At 34.8% G+C, this 18,332-nt stretch overlaps 2 protein-coding genes across 2 annotated transcripts in view; one reads left to right on the top strand and one right to left on the bottom strand.

Moving 5' to 3' along the window:
- Window positions 1–8,287, bottom strand: part of LOTGIDRAFT_167354 (hypothetical protein) — a gene marked incomplete at both ends in the record, with an annotated part of 56,928 nt that extends 48,641 nt beyond the window's left edge. The window contains 9 exons of the mRNA XM_009064826.1: window positions 270–383; window positions 943–1,140; window positions 1,411–1,602; window positions 2,071–2,190; window positions 2,575–2,819; window positions 3,141–3,249; window positions 4,399–4,590; window positions 7,620–7,742; window positions 8,279–8,287. Of these exons, the coding sequence (XP_009063074.1) occupies window positions 270–383; window positions 943–1,140; window positions 1,411–1,602; window positions 2,071–2,190; window positions 2,575–2,819; window positions 3,141–3,249; window positions 4,399–4,590; window positions 7,620–7,742; window positions 8,279–8,287 (1,302 nt within the window). The remainder of the gene's footprint in view (window positions 1–269; window positions 384–942; window positions 1,141–1,410; window positions 1,603–2,070; window positions 2,191–2,574; window positions 2,820–3,140; window positions 3,250–4,398; window positions 4,591–7,619; window positions 7,743–8,278) is intronic.
- Window positions 8,288–13,707: 5,420 nt separating this feature from the next.
- On the top strand, window positions 13,708–15,730 carry LOTGIDRAFT_167353 (hypothetical protein; the record flags this gene model as incomplete). The annotated part of the gene is made up of 2 exons (XM_009064825.1): window positions 13,708–13,791; window positions 15,410–15,730. 2 exons carry the CDS (start codon window positions 13,708–13,710, stop codon window positions 15,728–15,730), a joined length of 405 nt encoding a protein of 134 aa, XP_009063073.1.
- Between the last annotated feature and the right edge of the window lie 2,602 nt (window positions 15,731–18,332).

The following is an 18,332-nucleotide window of genomic DNA, read 5'->3' as shown; positions in this document are numbered from 1 at the left end:
GCAGGGGGGGACCCAGGTTTCCTTCAAAAGTGGTTTTGGGGGGGGGGGGGGGGGAGATATCTGAGATTGTGCGAATCTCTAACCTAGTTTTTTGCATGAAAACTTGCTTTCGGGGCTGCAAGGAGGGCGGCTGCCCCCTCTGCCCCCCCCCCCCCTAGACCTCATTACAAATAGATAAATAAACTTGCGCTGTAACTATTGTGACCCCAACACCCTGCCCTGACCTCCCCTCTCCCTAAGCCTCATCAAAAATAGCTGAATAAACTTACACTGTTGTATTTCTCCTGGAACTGTAAATAAGTCTGACTACGTTCCCACGCCTGCGCCCTTCTTGCCTTACACAGTGACTCAAGGTGGGCACAACGAACTTGAAGCTCATCCATCTGAAATGTCAATGTATAATTTAGAAACATGCAGGGCAAAAATTATTCCACATATTTGTACACCCTCTGGAATGTTAAAATATGGGCACCAGCTGAAAGAGATCAGTTGTCTGAAGATCCCACAGAGTGAAAACAGTAACAACAAATTCCAATTCTGTTTGAATATTTCTGAATAACACGTTGTTTTGAGTTCTGTTTTAATGAGGAATAGTCTTGTTGTTATTTCATGGATCAGATATATAAAGAGTGAGTGTCAGATCAAGGCAAGGGTAATTGCTTCCTCACGATGGTAGCTTAATAATGAGTATTAAGTACTGGCCATTGGACTACAATATTTCTCAGTGCCAACAATGTGATACCACAGCAAAGCTTGGGTTGAAATTTTCATTGTCCGGCCAAACACCATAGTTTCAATATAGATATAAAAATATAGCCTTTAATAGGCAACACCATTGTTAATGTCTTCTTCAAATTTATATCTTTATAGCCTATTGGTGATAAATATTGTAAGAAATTTTAAGTAAAAACACCATTTAAGGTTACATTTAAAAAAACTCACCTTTTGTCTGACGTCATCGGCTCCAGAGTCTCCCCTATTGACCCTCTCCAATAGGAGTCGACCCTCGCGTAGAGCCGGCGTAGAACATTCTACAATGGCGTTAGACAATTGGGCATGTCGCTCAGCAAGTTCGGTGCTATTTCTTGGCAAGTCCGTGCTGTTAAGTTGGACTTCTATCTGTTCCAGTTTTGTTAGAGCCTGGAAGGATAAACAGAAGTATTAAATAAAACATTTTGATATGCATATACTTCATGTTCAAGATATTTTTACTTTATGTTCAAGATATTTTTACTTTATGTTCAAGATATTTTTACTTTATGTTCAAGATATTTTTACTTTATGTTCAAGATATTTTTACTTTATATTCAAGATATTTTTACCTTAAGTTCAAGATATTTTTACCTTAAGTTCAAGATATTTTTGTATAAAGTTCAAGGAATATTTTTGAAAAATGAAATCTGATCTCACCGTTTCTTGTAAATTAAAGAAGGAGACAGACATTGTGATGTTTCTCCTTCTGTTGTCAAGTTGGTTCATGAAGTTCTCACATTCGTTATCGACCGTTAGCAACCGCTGTCTCACACCCTCCGCATCAAGGTTTGTCCGACGCAGAAGTTGGTCAGCTGTACGAATAAGTTGCAATACAGTCTCTTGGATGTCCTGAAAAACAAATACAAGATGAGAAGATTAACAGACATAAGCAGAAATTTGAATTGAAATGAAATGCATGGAGTTTTACGTCCTACTTTTCTTGTTGGCTAATGAAGACGGGCAACGCCATGCAGGGTGCAATGAGGGAAATTTTGCCAGGACAGCGGCATTTGCCTGCTCTTTTTCGATTTCCAACTGTCGAGGGATCTTTAACGTGCACAGCCTGTAGCACACAGGTGCTCAGTTTATTGTCCCATCACTGACAGGGGAACCCGGGTTGAAAAATCCGAAGGTATTATCTCGACCTATGCGGGGATTGAAAGCAGAAATTTGAATTGAGCAATAGAATAGATGCAAAAAATAAAAAATAAAACAATCAATTTTTGACGTGATGGTTTGGAACAAAGTCCCGTATTTAATTTCCAACTGAGTATGAACCAGTATCTGATTCACATGAAAATAAAAGAAAAAACTTACTCTTGCTTGGGTCTCAAATTTATTATGTTCTTCTTGTAATCTCAAAGCTGCCGAATACGAGTTCCCGAGTTGTGATCGATTTAAATATTCGGCTCCAGTTGTTCGGAACCATTCCAATATCTATAACAACAAAAACATCAATATTTATATAGATATATCACCCGAATATTTAATTAATACACTATCAAGTTTTATTTATCCAATAATGATACAAAATTATTAGCTATGTAGACTCTCCAAAAGTGATGTCTATTTGAAAATCATGGCACCAAGTCATTCTGAAGAAAGACATGGGTTAGAGCATTGGTTCATTACATGACGTCATTGGCTTGGTCAGTCAGCTGTGGGTTCAAATCGCGATTGGTGTGTGAAAGTCCAATGACCTTCAATAGGTCATCTTCACTCATAATTCCGAGGTTTGGTCAAGAACCAGCTGGTAAAAAGGATCATTAACTGTGAACCTAGGTTGATATCCTTGTCAGTTTATTTTTAACGAGAACTTACCTTGTGAACCTCTTGGTCTAACTGACAGAGTTGAAGACATTGTTCCAGTTTTTGACGTCTTAATTCCCAGAGTTCCTCTAGGTGGCGTCGTCGATCATGTAGCAACTCGAGTAGATGTTCTATTCCGTAGCAGGCTGCTGTCGTTGCATGTTTATTTTGAATATCTGCATGCACACCCATTTCTTTGATGTGTTGTAATAAAGCATGACCCATGTCTAATGTGACTTTGGATGATTCTAGAATGTCTGAAAAAATGTAGAGACAAAATATTTGAAATCTTTGTGGGTACAATAAAACTGGAAAGTATTTGAATTGATTCATAAACATCGCATTGGAGTAGACAACAACTGTAAGCGATTAGAAGATGTTTTCTAGCCTATGAATGTGTATTAGGGACATAAAACCTCAATCAGCACCATCCTGATCTTCTGTCTGACGCCTGTATTTCACAAAACCAAGAACGCCATTAAGATGACCATTGTACAATTGCACCTGGCATCCAAAAAATTACCAACAGAAATCAGACATTTGGAATTTCAATTTTAATAAACAAAATGGCTACTCACCAGATTTGATGTCGTTATGTTGTTGTAATAAGCTCCTGGCTAATTCCACGTTGGATGCAAGAGGTACATTAGAGATTTTATTTTGTGCTTGTTCCATTTTCTTATTTAACTGCAAATTACAAATTATACATTAGACCCACAAATAACAGAGTTAATTAAATTAATTCTCAAAATTTCATGGGAAGACATATATTCAGAATGTGTCTATGTTAAAATATTCTAAACTATATGAATAGTAAGTACGTTCTGAGAAATTTTCCATATGCAATAAATTTGAACTGTATCTCCATTTGAGTAATCCAAACAGCATGAAAAAACCTACATCAAAATATTTAAAAAATATGAAAAATCCACACAAGCACTTTTCGAGGAAAGCTTTTTCATGAAATAAAATTTTGTCTCTATTTAAATCATTTCTGGGAAATATCAAAATACTACCCTATGAACAAAAAGAGAGCACATTCAAATATGAGTCAAACTTTGTCACAAAATTTCATGTCCAGTTGAAATATCTTTAAGAAAACTGTAAAATATGAGAACTTCTCCAGACCACTTTCAGATTTAAGCAACACAGTTCTATAAATGTGTTTTTCTTGATTTTGAAATATTTTTAGAGTCAGTTATCATTTTTTGCTTTTAACTGCTATTAACTAATGTATTAATATCATCAAGGCTTTTACTGACAACTAATATAATCTTCTCTTAACTGAGAAATTGAACAAAATTCAGCATTTTTTTATTTATTTCGTAACAAATTCAAAGCCATTTTTTGGAAGATTTTGGACAAAATAATTCCATGGTATATATGATTTTATTCTCTTATCTGATAAATTGAACATCAGGATTTTTTGAAGTATTACGTAAAAAATTCAAATTTTTTATAGAAAGCTTTTTTTGGGAATTTTGGACAAAGAATCCCGTGGTATATATTATATACAGCTAAGTTCAGGTCCCCTGAAACATTGACTTGAATGGCTTGTTGAGTCACTAAAGTTGAGCACCCCATAAACAAAATGTTTGCAATACTTTGGACAAGATTTTTATTAATGGAGTTGCTTGTATAGGTTTTTATTATCTCCAAATATGGGTGTCAGAATTAAAAGTACTCTACCCTACAAATCAACACCATCAGTTTTTGCCTTGTCAGGTTTTGTTTTTCTCTTTCTGTGTACCTAAATCTTGAAAATTAATTATCGATTTGTTTTCCACGGTCAAGAGAATATTCGGGAAAGAACTGAATAAAAAAAACCCAACTTACATCTTGTACGCTGTTGTGGAATGAAATGCTTTGTTCTAACATCTGACCTCGTAAGTCTAGTTTCTCATTGAGAGCTTTCCATGCCTCGTTCAGGGTCACTGCCATGGCAGCGTGTACATCTGATTGAGACCGGTTTTCGTCAACATATGTGTCAGCTCTCTGGAGAAGTTGTTGTACTTCTCCTTCTTTTGACTGAAAAATATAAAAATTTTAAATCATGAAGATATAAGTCTCAATATTTTCAAAACCTATCATCAATCTAGAATAAAAATGGGGATAAAATGGGTAGACAAATGGCAGTGGCAGCCACCTGAGACTGGGGGTACAAATACAGGGAAGATTGACTAAATGGGGGACACATGTCATGAGATTCAAAATGTGACAGCTCTGTGGAAGAGCATAGGCATGAGCCTCCAACTGAGCATCTGAAAACGTTCTCCACATGTAGATTGGTTTTTAGCATTACGCATATTTTGAGGAAAAAGTATAAAAATCCTATCTTTAAATTGGTTAGAAATAAAGTGGGGGTACAATTGGGGATACAAACTATTTTTCTAGGGGGACAAATACCCCCCTGTACCTCCACTGGCACTGTCACTAGGGTAGAACTGAAATCAGTGCAGATCTAGTATCAATATTACACTGACAAAGTAGATTTATTCTGATACAAACTTGATTGCTGCTCACTCTGGTTCCCCAGAACACCAAAATTTTCCTACTGTTATCAATGAGCCTCTGTATAAATTAACTACAGTTTGGTTTGTTTTTTTCTCTTACGTTTGAATTGGGGTTTTTAGTCTAAAACTTCTAGACTTATATAAACATAATCAGGGAACTCTTTGAAAACTGATTCAAAAGTGAAACGTCCTACTTTTCTGCACCATGTAGGCTAATGAAGACAGTCAATGCCAGGGAACGCCATGCAGGGTGCAATGAGGGAAATTTTGCCAGGACAGTGGCATTAGCCTGCTATTTTTCAATTTCCAACTGTCGAGGGATCTTTAACATGCACAGTCTGTAGCACACGGGGCCTTGGTTTATTGTCCCATCCAAATGAAAAGGATTCAAGTTGACAAACAAATCTGCAGAGTTACATAATGGTTTCTGAGCTTCATTACAATAACTTCAAGGAAGAGTAAGTATGTCCTGTTGTTCACTAGTTATTGTAACGAAGCTCAGATTCATTTCCTACATTAGGGCGTAATGATAACTTTTATTCTTTAAACCCAATATGGAAAGGAAACATCAATCATTGCAAGGAAACTTTCAAAGAAAAAAAAACAGAAAAGGAAATGGAGTGTGTGATGAAGGTAGATAATAAAGTATGGTAGATGTTACTATTTATAGCCTCAGACAGGTGCCTGAAATCTTAAACACATGGCACTCAGCCCAAATATCATAGCTATTACCTGGGTACTGATATCATAGTCACTAGTGGTAGGTATATTATAATAATAGTCAGTCAATCTGACTTTCTATATGGAATACGTTGCAATATATCTGAGTATTTGAGGGGATACTATGGAGATATCATACTTAAAGGGGCATTCTGCATTTTGTTTTCCACGTAAACTTTTTAAATAGTTTTTGCAATAAAAAGATTGCTGGATTTTTTTAGTTAAAACTTTCAGATACGTTAAGAGACACATTTCTCTAGATTTTGGTGTAAAATTTTCACAAATTTGAGCAAAAAGATTTTTGACCTAAAGGAAAAGTAGAATGTCCCTTTAAAAACCTCCATTCAGAATATTTGTGGAGAAAATTACCTACAAGCTCTCTCTGAATATTTTACAAGTCTGACTATTTGTGGAATGGAAAAAATGGTTTAAAATGGTTGATGCTGATATTTTTTAGGTTACAGGACCTAGTCAAGCCAGTGGGGACACATGTTTTTTTAGGTTCCGTTTTACTATTGAGCACTATTTTAACAGTGAAAATATTTCATTATTGTATGAACTATCATGAAGATTATTGGGTCTGAGTTATCAGACTGGAGAAAGATGTATTCTGAATATTCTGTATTTATGAACATTTCTTTTCTGGAATATGGAAGACATTTCTCCTCCAGACTAAGCTAATGGGCAGCTCTGGGCGCTCAGACCAAAGGGTTTCCTAGACTTCAATGCCCAACAGGTTGTGAAAATACTACTTCTCAGTCAGACTTTTAACATTGTTGATCTCACTCTACCATACTCAATTTTCTCATCAAATTCAAGCTATTGTATTTGTTTAAAAGATTTTTTGTAATTCAGATTGGGTTAATGAGAAGAGCAACACCATTTGGGATGCAACAAGAGAGAATCTGGGGAATTTGGGATTTCCCTGCTTACAATGTCATACAGTCATGTACGTTTGAAAGGAAATGATCCAGTGATAATATGATAAATGGGTATAGAGGACAATTAAATACAGTCAACTGTTATAACAAGTGTAGATGACAACAACTACAAATAATACATAATTATCTTATAAGTTACTTATACATGCCCCCCTCATCTCGACAAAAACAGTAAAGAAATTGAACCTTAGAACTTCATTAGCCTCATTTACATTAGAACGCTACGAAGTGTTCCGTTCTCGGTCTAAACCGGGACGTGACAAAATTGCCAAATTTTTACCGTTAACACAACTACAATTTCGAGCTTTCCGAGAACAGTTCTATAACAATAGTGTAAATTATTTATTGTTCTCATAGCATTTTAATTGAACTCTTCATGAAAGAGTTAATTTTAGATGTTCTAATAACCTGGATGAAGGCAAATTTGTCTGCTCACAGAAGCTGTAGAATGTGTCAAGGGGTCAAGACGAATGCGTAAGAACTGTTCTCAGAACGCTCGACCGTTGACACTACCAAATTTTAACTGTTCCATTCTGAAAACTGTAGTCTCAAATTGGAACTGTTCTCAGAACACTCGACTGTTTACACTAGTAATTTTTCATCCGTTCTGTTCTCAGAACGCTCGAACGTTTACACAACCAAATTTTAACTGTTGCATTCTGAAAACTGTTACGAGGTCACCTTGCCTCGGTAGTCTCAAATTGGAACTGTTCTCAGAACGCTCGACAGTTTACACTAATAATTTTTCATCTGTTCCGTTCTCGAAACTGTTCCAGAACAGATAATAAACTGTTATATTATTAACCTTGTCACTATTTATCACCTCTCATCTGATACAATTCTAATCTTCACCATAAACAAAATACGACCAAACTATATTTACCTTTAATTTGATGATTAATTCGTCGTGTTCCCTTTTTAATTGTAAAGCTTCTTCCAAGGTGGCGCCCACATCTACAAGATCGGGTTCCATCTGGTGCACTCTGACTCGAATCCATTCTCCACTCTGAAAATATAATATTGAAATCATTAACTGGTATACTAAAATATTTCCATATTTATGATCAAAATACTTCCTCGTGTGAATTTCCATTTGCTGTAACCAATGTTTTGCCAAACATTTACTTCCGATTTCGAGTTAGGTTTTGAATCTTTAGTACTTAGGTTTTTTTATTGGTATTAAACTATTCAACGATTTGAAACAGTGTTTTATGTCCTACATTTATGCAACTGATCGGTCTGAAGAAGACCAATGCCATGCACTATGCAATTAGGGAAATTTTTCAAGGGTTCTTTAAGGTGCACAGCCTGAGTTTAATGTGAAGATAAAATCTTGATTCCCTAGCGATATGATCAGGAGCTCAAATGACAAAAACTAATTTTAATTATAATTTTAACAATCTCTTCATCTGGTCATTACTTAAATCAATTCTGAATACAGTTTTATAGATTGGATTATTAGATAACAGAATTTCCTCACATCTGATCTTTTATCTAGGGTATGTTTTCAAGAATAAGGCCCAAGGAACCTGGCCCACTGACCCACAGCATTGGGATAAAAAATCAAAGGCATCGTAAAGAGGTTTTTTTAAACTTTGTGTGTGTATAAGGGACAAGTATCGATTTGCACCTTTTTAATTTTCAATCAGATGTCTGTGGTTCCTGCAATTCCACTAACACAAAGCGTTTATGACGTCACTCTCCCAAAAGCTACCCTTTGTGATAATGACATCTTATCAATACCTTTCATGAAGGAATAATGGTTTAACAGAAACAATGTGTTATAGAAGTTTATAATTCTATAAAACCAGGTTTGAAAGTAAATATTAAAATAAATAGATGTAAATAAAGTTTAAAAGTTTAGTTTATTGTAACCTACCAATATAAACTGTACACACCCTATTATAAATATAGTATAATCTATCTTTGAATCTTATATATATGTTTCTGAAGATGATTTTTCATTAAGGTGGGGCAGGGTTAGGGTAACAACAATGTGAATTGTGTGGTGGGGACAGAACCAAAAATTTTTTTTCCTAGTATACCAGCTATTGCATAAGCTAATACATTATGTTTCTTATGATGATTGTTAATTTGGGTGGGGCAGGTTTGTACATTATGTTTCTTATGATGATTGTTAATTTGGGTGGGGCAGGGTGGTACATTATGTTTCTTATGATGATTGTTAATTTGGGTGGGGCAGGGTGGTACATTATGTTTCTGACGATGAATCTTAACTGGGGTGGGGTGGTACATTATGTTTCTGAAGATGATTGTTAATTTGGATGGGGCAGGGTTAGGGTATCGGGCAATGTCAATTGTGTGATGGTGAGGATATTACATGTTATCTTTTAATCTTAAACATTATGTTTCTGACGATGAATCTTAATTGGGGTGGGGTGGTACATTATGTTTCTTGGGTGGGGCAGGGTGGTACATTATGTTTCTTGGGTGGGGTAGGGTGGTACATTATGTTTCTTGGGTGGGGCAGGGTGGTACATTATGTTTCTTGGGTGGGGTAGGGTGGTACATTATGTTTCTTGGGTGGGGCAGGGTGGTACATTATGTTTCTTGGGTGGGGTAGGGTGGTACATTATGTTTCTTTGGTGGGGTGGGTATAAGTTTTCATGATTAATTTGAATCAGTGTTTTGACCTTGAATGCCTTTCTAGTTACCTGAGCACCTTAAGTCACTTTATCAATGCTTTGGAAGAGTCATAGTAGCTGATATAATGATTCTGTATATTTACATAACTTCCAACAAAGTATGGATAACATTTATTTTGGATTTCAGGTTTTGTTTTGCATTTCAGATCGTTAGTACTTTTTTTCTAATTAATCCGGAGTTAGACATCAAATATTACTAATCTTTCCTGATGAAGGGTTTATATCCAAAACCTGCTTCCACTGAATCACTTGATGTCTGACCCGAACTCATGAATCTGCTTTGACCTTATGACCTTATATAAGAACTTGGCAATTGGTAGTAGTGCACCTATCCTAATAAATGCTTTGGCAAGATGATCTAAGTATACAAATATTTAATTTGGTTTCCACCCAAAATCGTGCCATTTATCTTCAGGTTTCAGGTAGATAGATGTTCTTCGTTATTCCTCATCACATATGTTCAGCAGTAAATAGCATCTATGTTACCATGGAAACAGACTTCCATATTATCAGTATTTAACATTTTAAGTACAGTCTAGTAGCAATATAATATTTTGTTTAGATTAAATTAAAAATAAGTTTTCTTATATAACGTTTGATTTTATAATTCATCATTTTGAGCAATTCTGTATAATTTTGAAAAAGATATTTTAGTTCACATGTTCAAATTTCTACCAAAAAAACAAAAGATACTTATAAAAACTATCAAAAGTTCAGGTGTTATTTTGATATATTTCCTAGGGATGTCCATTCAATTCTGAGCATTAATTTGTGTAATTTACCACAAGCAAAACAATTCCGTTAACCAAAATCTTGTCCAAATTATGGCAAAATCAAGAGTAAAAGTTGTATAGTAGTGTACTCCTCCAAAGAGAAGTACCATCAGGTGTTTCGAAAGGAGTAAGCATAACAGAAATTGCCTTTTTGGAACATTGGCAAGTGGCTTGTGAATAATGTGTTTCAAAGGCTCAACAATAAAAAGATCACAAGTTAACACCCAACATCTAGTGAAGTTTACAAAACTTAGTGACTCTTGTTTGCACTCCCTTGGGGGGGTGGGATTGGAGGGGATGGGAAGGGAAGTGAAGGCAAGGGAAGGCAAGGGAAGGAAAGGGAAGGGGGGTGTTGGGTAATGGTCCTAATCCTGAATTTCATAATACACAAATATATTCAGTGTAATTCATTAAAGATGGTATTTGAAAATGCTAACACTTATATAAATAGAAAGTAGAGGTGTTCTTATGACTTGGAAAAATACTGGTTTGTCTCACATGTCCATAATTAATTCATTATTAGCTAAATCAGAAGAGAATTACTAGCAGAATTCCAATGAGTGACAGATCAAGGAGGTCAAAAAGTACTTTTTGGTTTATCCAGACTGTACATACGTGGATATTTATGATTGGTTAAAACTCTTAATAATATGTAATAAGAACATAATGATATGATTAAGAATACATGATAATTCATTAGAAACACCAATTAATCAAATAGTTTGCTTAATTTGACACTAAAATATAAGGAAACCCATCTTTAAGACAACCATATATCCTGAAATCTGGGTTTTATCTTGTTCAAGTTTCAGAAACCAGTGAAGAAACGTGGTTTGGGTTCTCTAATTAAAACAATTCTGATGCTGGAGTTTAACATCTGTCAGAGGAATAATTTCTATAACTGCTGGCACACTTCATCACATCTGATATCACTCAAATGATATACAGATTACAAGGGGTTGATGGCTTGATGCTGCCCAAGAAACCAGTCAGTAGGGACTTGAGGGTTATTACTCAAAATGTAACTAACTGCACACACCATATGAGATAGGGTATCACTCAGATCAGAGAGTGATAGAGGCCAGTAAGGACAAGGGGTTACAACACAATATGTACAACAGTGTTTAATGAACCCAGGGTAAATAAAGCACCAGGGGTCCTACCTCCTGGTATCAAACCCTGACCAGATATTCTGGTAATGTCTGAAGGACTTTTGATCTAATGACCTGGAGATAATTAAGGTCAGTTTTCATATCTTTACATATTAATTAGGTTAACTTCTAATGTTAACTGTTAATATTAGAATGTCAGTTTGGAGTTTTTATGATATTAGATTGTGGGTTTGGAGTTTTTATCCATCAATGTTTCTTGCTTATTTAGTGAACCACAAGCTTAGCTTGGTGTAGAATTTATACTCATATCTTGAGGTCATTCTGTGTCATATCCTAAGGTTATATATAATAGGGGAGGAAACCAATAGGGTGGAAATTGAAACGGAGGAAATCACTATGGGAGGAAATTTTAAAGGAGGGAAACCACTGTTAGCCAAAATTTTCATGTAAATTATTAAAAGCTTCAAGATGTTTTTGACAAGCCCCTGGGATCTGGGGTCATTGGCCAGGTTAAGCATGGAATATGGAAACTAATGGTTCTTTTCCAAAGCTTCGAATTTCTTTCTGGGAGATTGCTCCATAGCCAAAATACAATACTTGACTATTAAGTGTAGAATTTTAAATACCATAATTACAACTAAATTGACCTAAGAACGGCCTAGATCAAATTCATTTTGATCAAATTTGGTAATAAGACAGGGATACTATTTCAAACCAGTGTTTTTCACTACATGTACTAATGTTTTAGAGCCCAGATTGTTCTGAGAGAGATCATACACTCATACTGAAATTGATGCTGATGAATCCCAGACAGTTCATCAGCTGACAGAAAAATCCAGAGAACTTTGATGGAGTTAATGAAATTTATGTCAAATAAGATTAAATCAAATTGGGACCGGGATATCATTTTAAGCCTCTATTTTTCAGTATATGTAATTACATATCTTGACATAGAGCCTGATTTACTCATAGCCCAGATTGTTCTGAGAGAAATCATGCTGCCTGATTCATGGATGAAATTGATGCTGAAGAATCTCAGATAGTAAGTACATCAGCTGATTGAATCGAATTGGGAGCTTAAATAGGTGTAAGACAGGGATATCATTTTAAGCCTCTATTTTTCACTACAGGTACTAATGTCTTCAAATTAAATATTAGACATTATTAGGAAATTTTGATATTTTTTCATATTTTCACAAATTTTTCATACATACACATGTCGTCATCAGATGAAATGACCTTTGGTCATGTTTAGGACTTTTATATCATCTGAATAAACAGTATGTAATTAGGGAAGGAATCTTCGAAACGCCTGATACTTAAATTCTACGTAAAAAGCAAGGTAAAATATAGATGGGCTATAAACTATTTAAAAGATAGGGATGAGTCATTATCTATTACTGGTTAAAACTGATAAACTACACAGAAAGAATGGTTTATCTTCATCTTAAACTCTTGGAAATCAACCAAAACATTCTGATTCATCTTTTACCTTATACAACTACGTTAGGTTTGGGTTTGTTACATAAAAATTAAGGTTTTGAAGTTAACATGAAGGTTTAGACTTATAAAGCTAGGTTAGGTTTGGGTTTGTAAAAATTCAGGTTTCAAACTTTAAGATAAGGTTAATTATAATATGTAGGTTTTCGTTTATAAAAAAAGTTATGTTTAAGTTTGTTACCTAAACATTTGGTTTTAAGGTCTAAATTACTATGTAAGTTTTGGGTTTATAAAATAAGGTTAAGTTGGTGGTTTGTGACATAAAAACTTGGGTTTTGAAGTTAAAGCTACCCTTTAGGTTTGGATTATAAAATTAAGTTTGGGTTTGTTATATAAAATTACAGTTCAGGTATTCAAGTTTTGGACATAAAACCCCAGATTTGTTACAATTCTTACACAAGATCTACCATTAAGAATGGAAAGGTTGTAGAATTTTTATTTCGTACATTGAAGGAAGAAAAAGGGAATTATACTGTGAGATGGAAGGGAGAAAGTTATAAGTCATAGTCAAGGTCATGAGTCTATATATCCAAATTTTTATTGAGCTCTTCATTCTGAAGATGAAAGAAGTTATTAAACTTTCTTTTTGACTGTTTTTAACTGACCAGAAAACTTGCACATCCTGTAGAACACAGATCCTAGTGTTATAATGAGATTACAATCTTGGTCAAAATAATTCTAACGTTTCAGAGAATGTTATGACTAACACAGTCAATTTTTGGTTTCCTATTTAGATCATTCTGATACTAGAGAGAATGTTACTATTCTACAATTTAGTTTAATAACTATTCTACTATACTATCAACTATCAATACATATACTAATCAATATCCAGATTCAGATCAACTTCAAATTTAATCAAGTATATTTAATCAAATTTGATCATCAGAAGTCCAAAAAGAATTTTACTTACTCTCAAAATGGCCAAAACAACTTTGGACCTTCCTGATTGGACTGCTACTGTGGAGATAGTTGTCGTGGACGGAGGAATTTCCGAAAGATCTGTAAGTTCCGACAGTCTTCCTGACATTTTGATAAGTCCACACAGTCATATACACACATAAAAAGGTAGTTGTCACGGAAATTCACACAATAATTCTGGTTGTTGATATTTTAACACTATATATTTTTGTTATGATATAATGATTGTAAATAGGCATGCATGCAATTTTACGGCTCTTAACAAAATTTCTTACTGAAGAGAAAACCTGGTAGTTCTTACAGTATATACTGGAACCTTCAGACTTACTGACACGGCAGGGGTGGCAGGTTCCAGGTAAACTTTACCAACTTTTCAAACTCTTCTAAAAGTTCTCAATTTTATTAAATTGTTTCAAAAAGTTTAATTTTAATGAGTTATTGAGGTAATCTTTGATAAATTATAATCAAAATTTTCAAAAAATGCAAAAAAAGCGACCCCCATCCTATTGAGTACCCCTAGTTTTAAAATAAACTATTCTGGTACCATGTTGAACCATTCCAATATGTTAGTAATAGAATCACCCAGTCTCCCATATATGGAGTAGAGATGCTGATACCATGGCACCAAATAGCAGACGCCTTTCATAACATTGATAGCAGGAATAGGTTGGTCAGATGGCTAGTGGGATATGCCAGCAGGGGATGAGAGATATCTCAGTTTAATGTCTCCTCAACACCTGACAGACTAGCTCATCTATTATCCATTATATTTAGTGAGAAGATCCAGGTCTACTCTCAAAAGCACTGGTAATGGCAGAAGGAAACTTCAGCACCCAGTCTTTTAGTTAAATATAGGATTACTTTAAGTATGGCGTATTGTTCAATGGTTTTCTTATTTTTAACTGGAAAAACGGAATTCTTAGAAATCTTGACATACAAACAAACAACAAATCAAAATGAATTTTTATAATTGGATTCCTTAGGCAACAACAAAAATAATGATCTTTTACCATTTTAAGAAATAGTTACATAATGATTTGAAATCTTTGATTTGGTTTGATTTTTCTCCAGGTTTTTTTTTTCTGAGCAATATTAATTAACCTTCTCAGAGAATATATTTCAACTTAATGATAAAATCTTCATTCCACCAAAATAACAAGAAGTTTTTAAACAATCTAGAAATAACCTGTATAAAGAGCAGTGTGCCAAATTTATAACTGATTACACGTGGGCACAGACAGACACTTGTAAAATAACATATTAATATATTTATATATATAATAATTCTATTTGTCTAACTTCAGTAGGGATGCAGGTTGAAAATCTGAGTAACAACATGTTTTTTTAGGTTCTGTTTTAATATTTCTATTTCTATTTATTCATACATACATCATATATGATGTTGAGAGAGGTTCCATCAATTCCACTAAAAAATAAGCGTTTTATAACATCAACATCGCAAAAGCTGCTATTTATAGAGAAGAATCTTTGAGATAGTCATAAAACGCCTAGTTTAAGTGGAATTGCAAGAACGTCTGATTGAAAAATTGGAATGGTGCAAATTCATGTTATCAGTGTACCCGATACAAATTTTTTTTTCAAAAAAACTCTTTACAATCCACTAAAATTGTGGAGAAAAAAATGAAATCAAATGAGTGGAGTTTTATGTCCTCCTTTTCTGTCTACCTTTTGGGCTAAAAGAATAATGAAAGGAGCAAGAAAAAGAATGAGGAGAGTGGGAAAGAGAATGAGGAGAGTAAGAAAGATGAGGAGAGTAAGAAAGAGAATGAGGAGAGTAAGAAAGAGAATGAGGAGAGTAAGAAAGAGAATGAGGAGAGTAAGAAAGAGAATGAGGAGAGTAAGAAAGAGAATGAGGAGAGTAAGAAAGAGAATGAGGAGAGTAAGAAAGAGAATGAGGAGAGTAAGAAAGAGAATGAGGAGAGTAAGAAAGATGAGGAGAGTAAGAAAGAGAATGAGGAGAGTAAGAAAGAGAATGAGGAGAGTGGGAAAAGGAACAGATAAAGGTCTGATGATGCTCAGCTACAGCTGAATGCCCCAACCAGAACAATGGATAGAACAATCAGCAGGACTTAGCGAAATGAACTTCTTTATTCTACTGTATTCCTGTTTGGGCTAATTACTAATTGACCAATCAGACGACTGGAGCATTAAAATCATCTTAAGTTAGGTTTTGATTGGTGCATAAAATCATTTCAAATCATGAATAAACCCCTTGACAGCAGCATGCTCTCTATTATTTCAAACTGTTGAAAATCATTCTGACCCCCCCCTTCCTTTCAGACACCATACAGCATAAGACGCAATTTCTATTCTAAAAAAATGTGATTAAAAACCTACAGATTCTGAATGCTGTAAATAAACAGTGGTATCATCACCTAAATCAAGATCTGGCAGAACTCCACATGGCACCTAGGTTACATTCTTCAAATATTACATTAAACAATAACATGCTCAAGTCAAACAAACCTTACTGCATCAGGGGCATTGGCTGTTCTTGGAAGGGGTGGGAGAATCTAGAGGGCATAGGTTGTTCTTGTGAGAGGGGCAAGGGGGCAAGGGGGCAAGGGGGCAGAGTCTAGAGGTTCAGAAAACTCCACCTCTTCTTTATGTTCCCTCATCAACTTTTCCTCAGAAGCCATGAAGCTCCACTTCACGTTTGTATCTTAAGGCAAATTCATTTCATGCCATGCCGTTCCCTCTTTAGGGAATTTAGTTCGATGCTTGCTTGCTAACCTGCCATAGCTCAAGATAACACCTTCAGATTTTTCAACCCGGTTTTCCCCTGTCAGTGATGTAGGTAAGAGGGGCTGACATGGAAAAAACATCTAGTCGTTTGGATGGGACAATAAACCGAGGCCCTGTGTGCTACAGGCTGTGCACGTTAAAGATCTCTTGTCATTTGGAAAGCAAAAATGCCGCTGTCCTTGCAAAATTTCCCTCACTGCGAGTCTAAAAATTGAACTTTATTAAAAGCCACAAGTAAAAGAGGAAATCTTTAATTTTGATGCCTGTGCCATCCGTCAGAGTCGACCAGGTGTCGGTTTTTACCCCCTAATATCAATAGATAATTATTAACCTTTATTACATAATAGGATGCTTAACCTACAACTTCCTGTTCAGGTGCATCTTTGTTGAATATCTGATTAGACGTCACCATTTCTCAGTTCCTATACTTAAACTATCTTCACAATGTCAAGCTATTACGAACTTTGTCTCATACCTCGACTGCAATAGTCACCTTTCTTGTATCATCGAAGTTTCTAAATGAAGTGATTTGATGAATTGTACATAAAGGATTACAGCCAATCAGAGGCCTTAACAGAAAGTCTGTAAACAATAAGCCTAAATGTTTACAGTCTTTCTGTCAAGAGCTCTGATAGGCTGTATTCACTAGCATACAATCCAATCAAATCGCTGCATTTCGTGATACAAGAAGGTGACTATTGCAGTCATGGTATAAGACAAACTTCGTAAAACCTTGACAATGTGAAGATAGATTAGAATTAACTGTATCTGTGTTTTATATCAGGGTAGTATTCTACCTAACAGATGTTACTTATAACAATAAATATTGAGGTATATCATTCTAACTCTCTCATATCTTAACACTTATTGTTCATTACAGCACAGTATTCCTGGATGACGTGTTTAACATTCTACTTAAAAGACTCTTAAATTTGCTTCAAACAGGGTTGTTTTTTGTTGAGATTCTCTGAAATTGTATCAATTGCATCTAATCGATCAAAGAAATTGAAAAAACTTTCAAAATAGTTTGAGTGATGGGTACAGTATGAAAAACAAAGAAGGAAAGAAACATCCTATATCTTACAAGGATAACAACTCAATTTCAAATTTTGGGATCCTTTCTACCAACTGGTTCTTGGCCAAACTGCTCAGCATTGATCTTAAAATGGTATCCTTGTCTTATCCCTATGTAACCTCAACTAGATTTGATTTAGTCTTTGATATAAAATGGTTCAACACTGAACTATCTTGGCTAGGAATAGATCAGGCTCTATGTTAAGACATTAGGCTACATGTAGTGAAAAATAAAGGCTTCAAATAGTATCCCTGTCTTATCCCTAAATGACACAAACAACATTTTAAATAGTCTTAAAAGGAAGTTAAACTTTCAGAACAATATGTGATAGAGTAAATCAGGCTGTACTACTGTCTGTCTCTATTTGTCAGACATTGGTACATATAGTGAAAATTGCAGGTTTAAAACAGATATCCCTGTCTTACTCCTATGTGATCTGAATTAGATTTGATTTTGTCTTCATTTATTTCAATATGTGACAGAGTAAATCAAGCTCTACTTCTGTCTATCTATATTTATGAGAAATTACAACATGTAGTGAAAAACACTGGTTTAAAATGGTATCTCTGTTTGACACCAACTAGATTTCAAATACTCTTTGACATAAATTGGCAGAACTTTCAGAATGATTTCTAACAATATGATAATATCTGCTTGCCAAAGAAACTGACTGTTATTGTGATAAACATTGGTTGTATAAGTTATAATGTCAAAGGAAGGTGAAAACAAACACAGAACAAGCCGGCCTACACAGTACGTCTGATTCTAAAACATGGTAATGGT

Source organism: Lottia gigantea (genome assembly GCF_000327385.1).
Source record: "Lottia gigantea unplaced genomic scaffold LOTGIsca_65, whole genome shotgun sequence".
Lineage (NCBI taxonomy): Eukaryota > Metazoa > Mollusca > Gastropoda > Lottiidae > Lottia > Lottia gigantea.
Note: the sequence above shows the minus strand (reverse complement) of the source record. Positions and strands in the feature narration are given on the sequence as shown.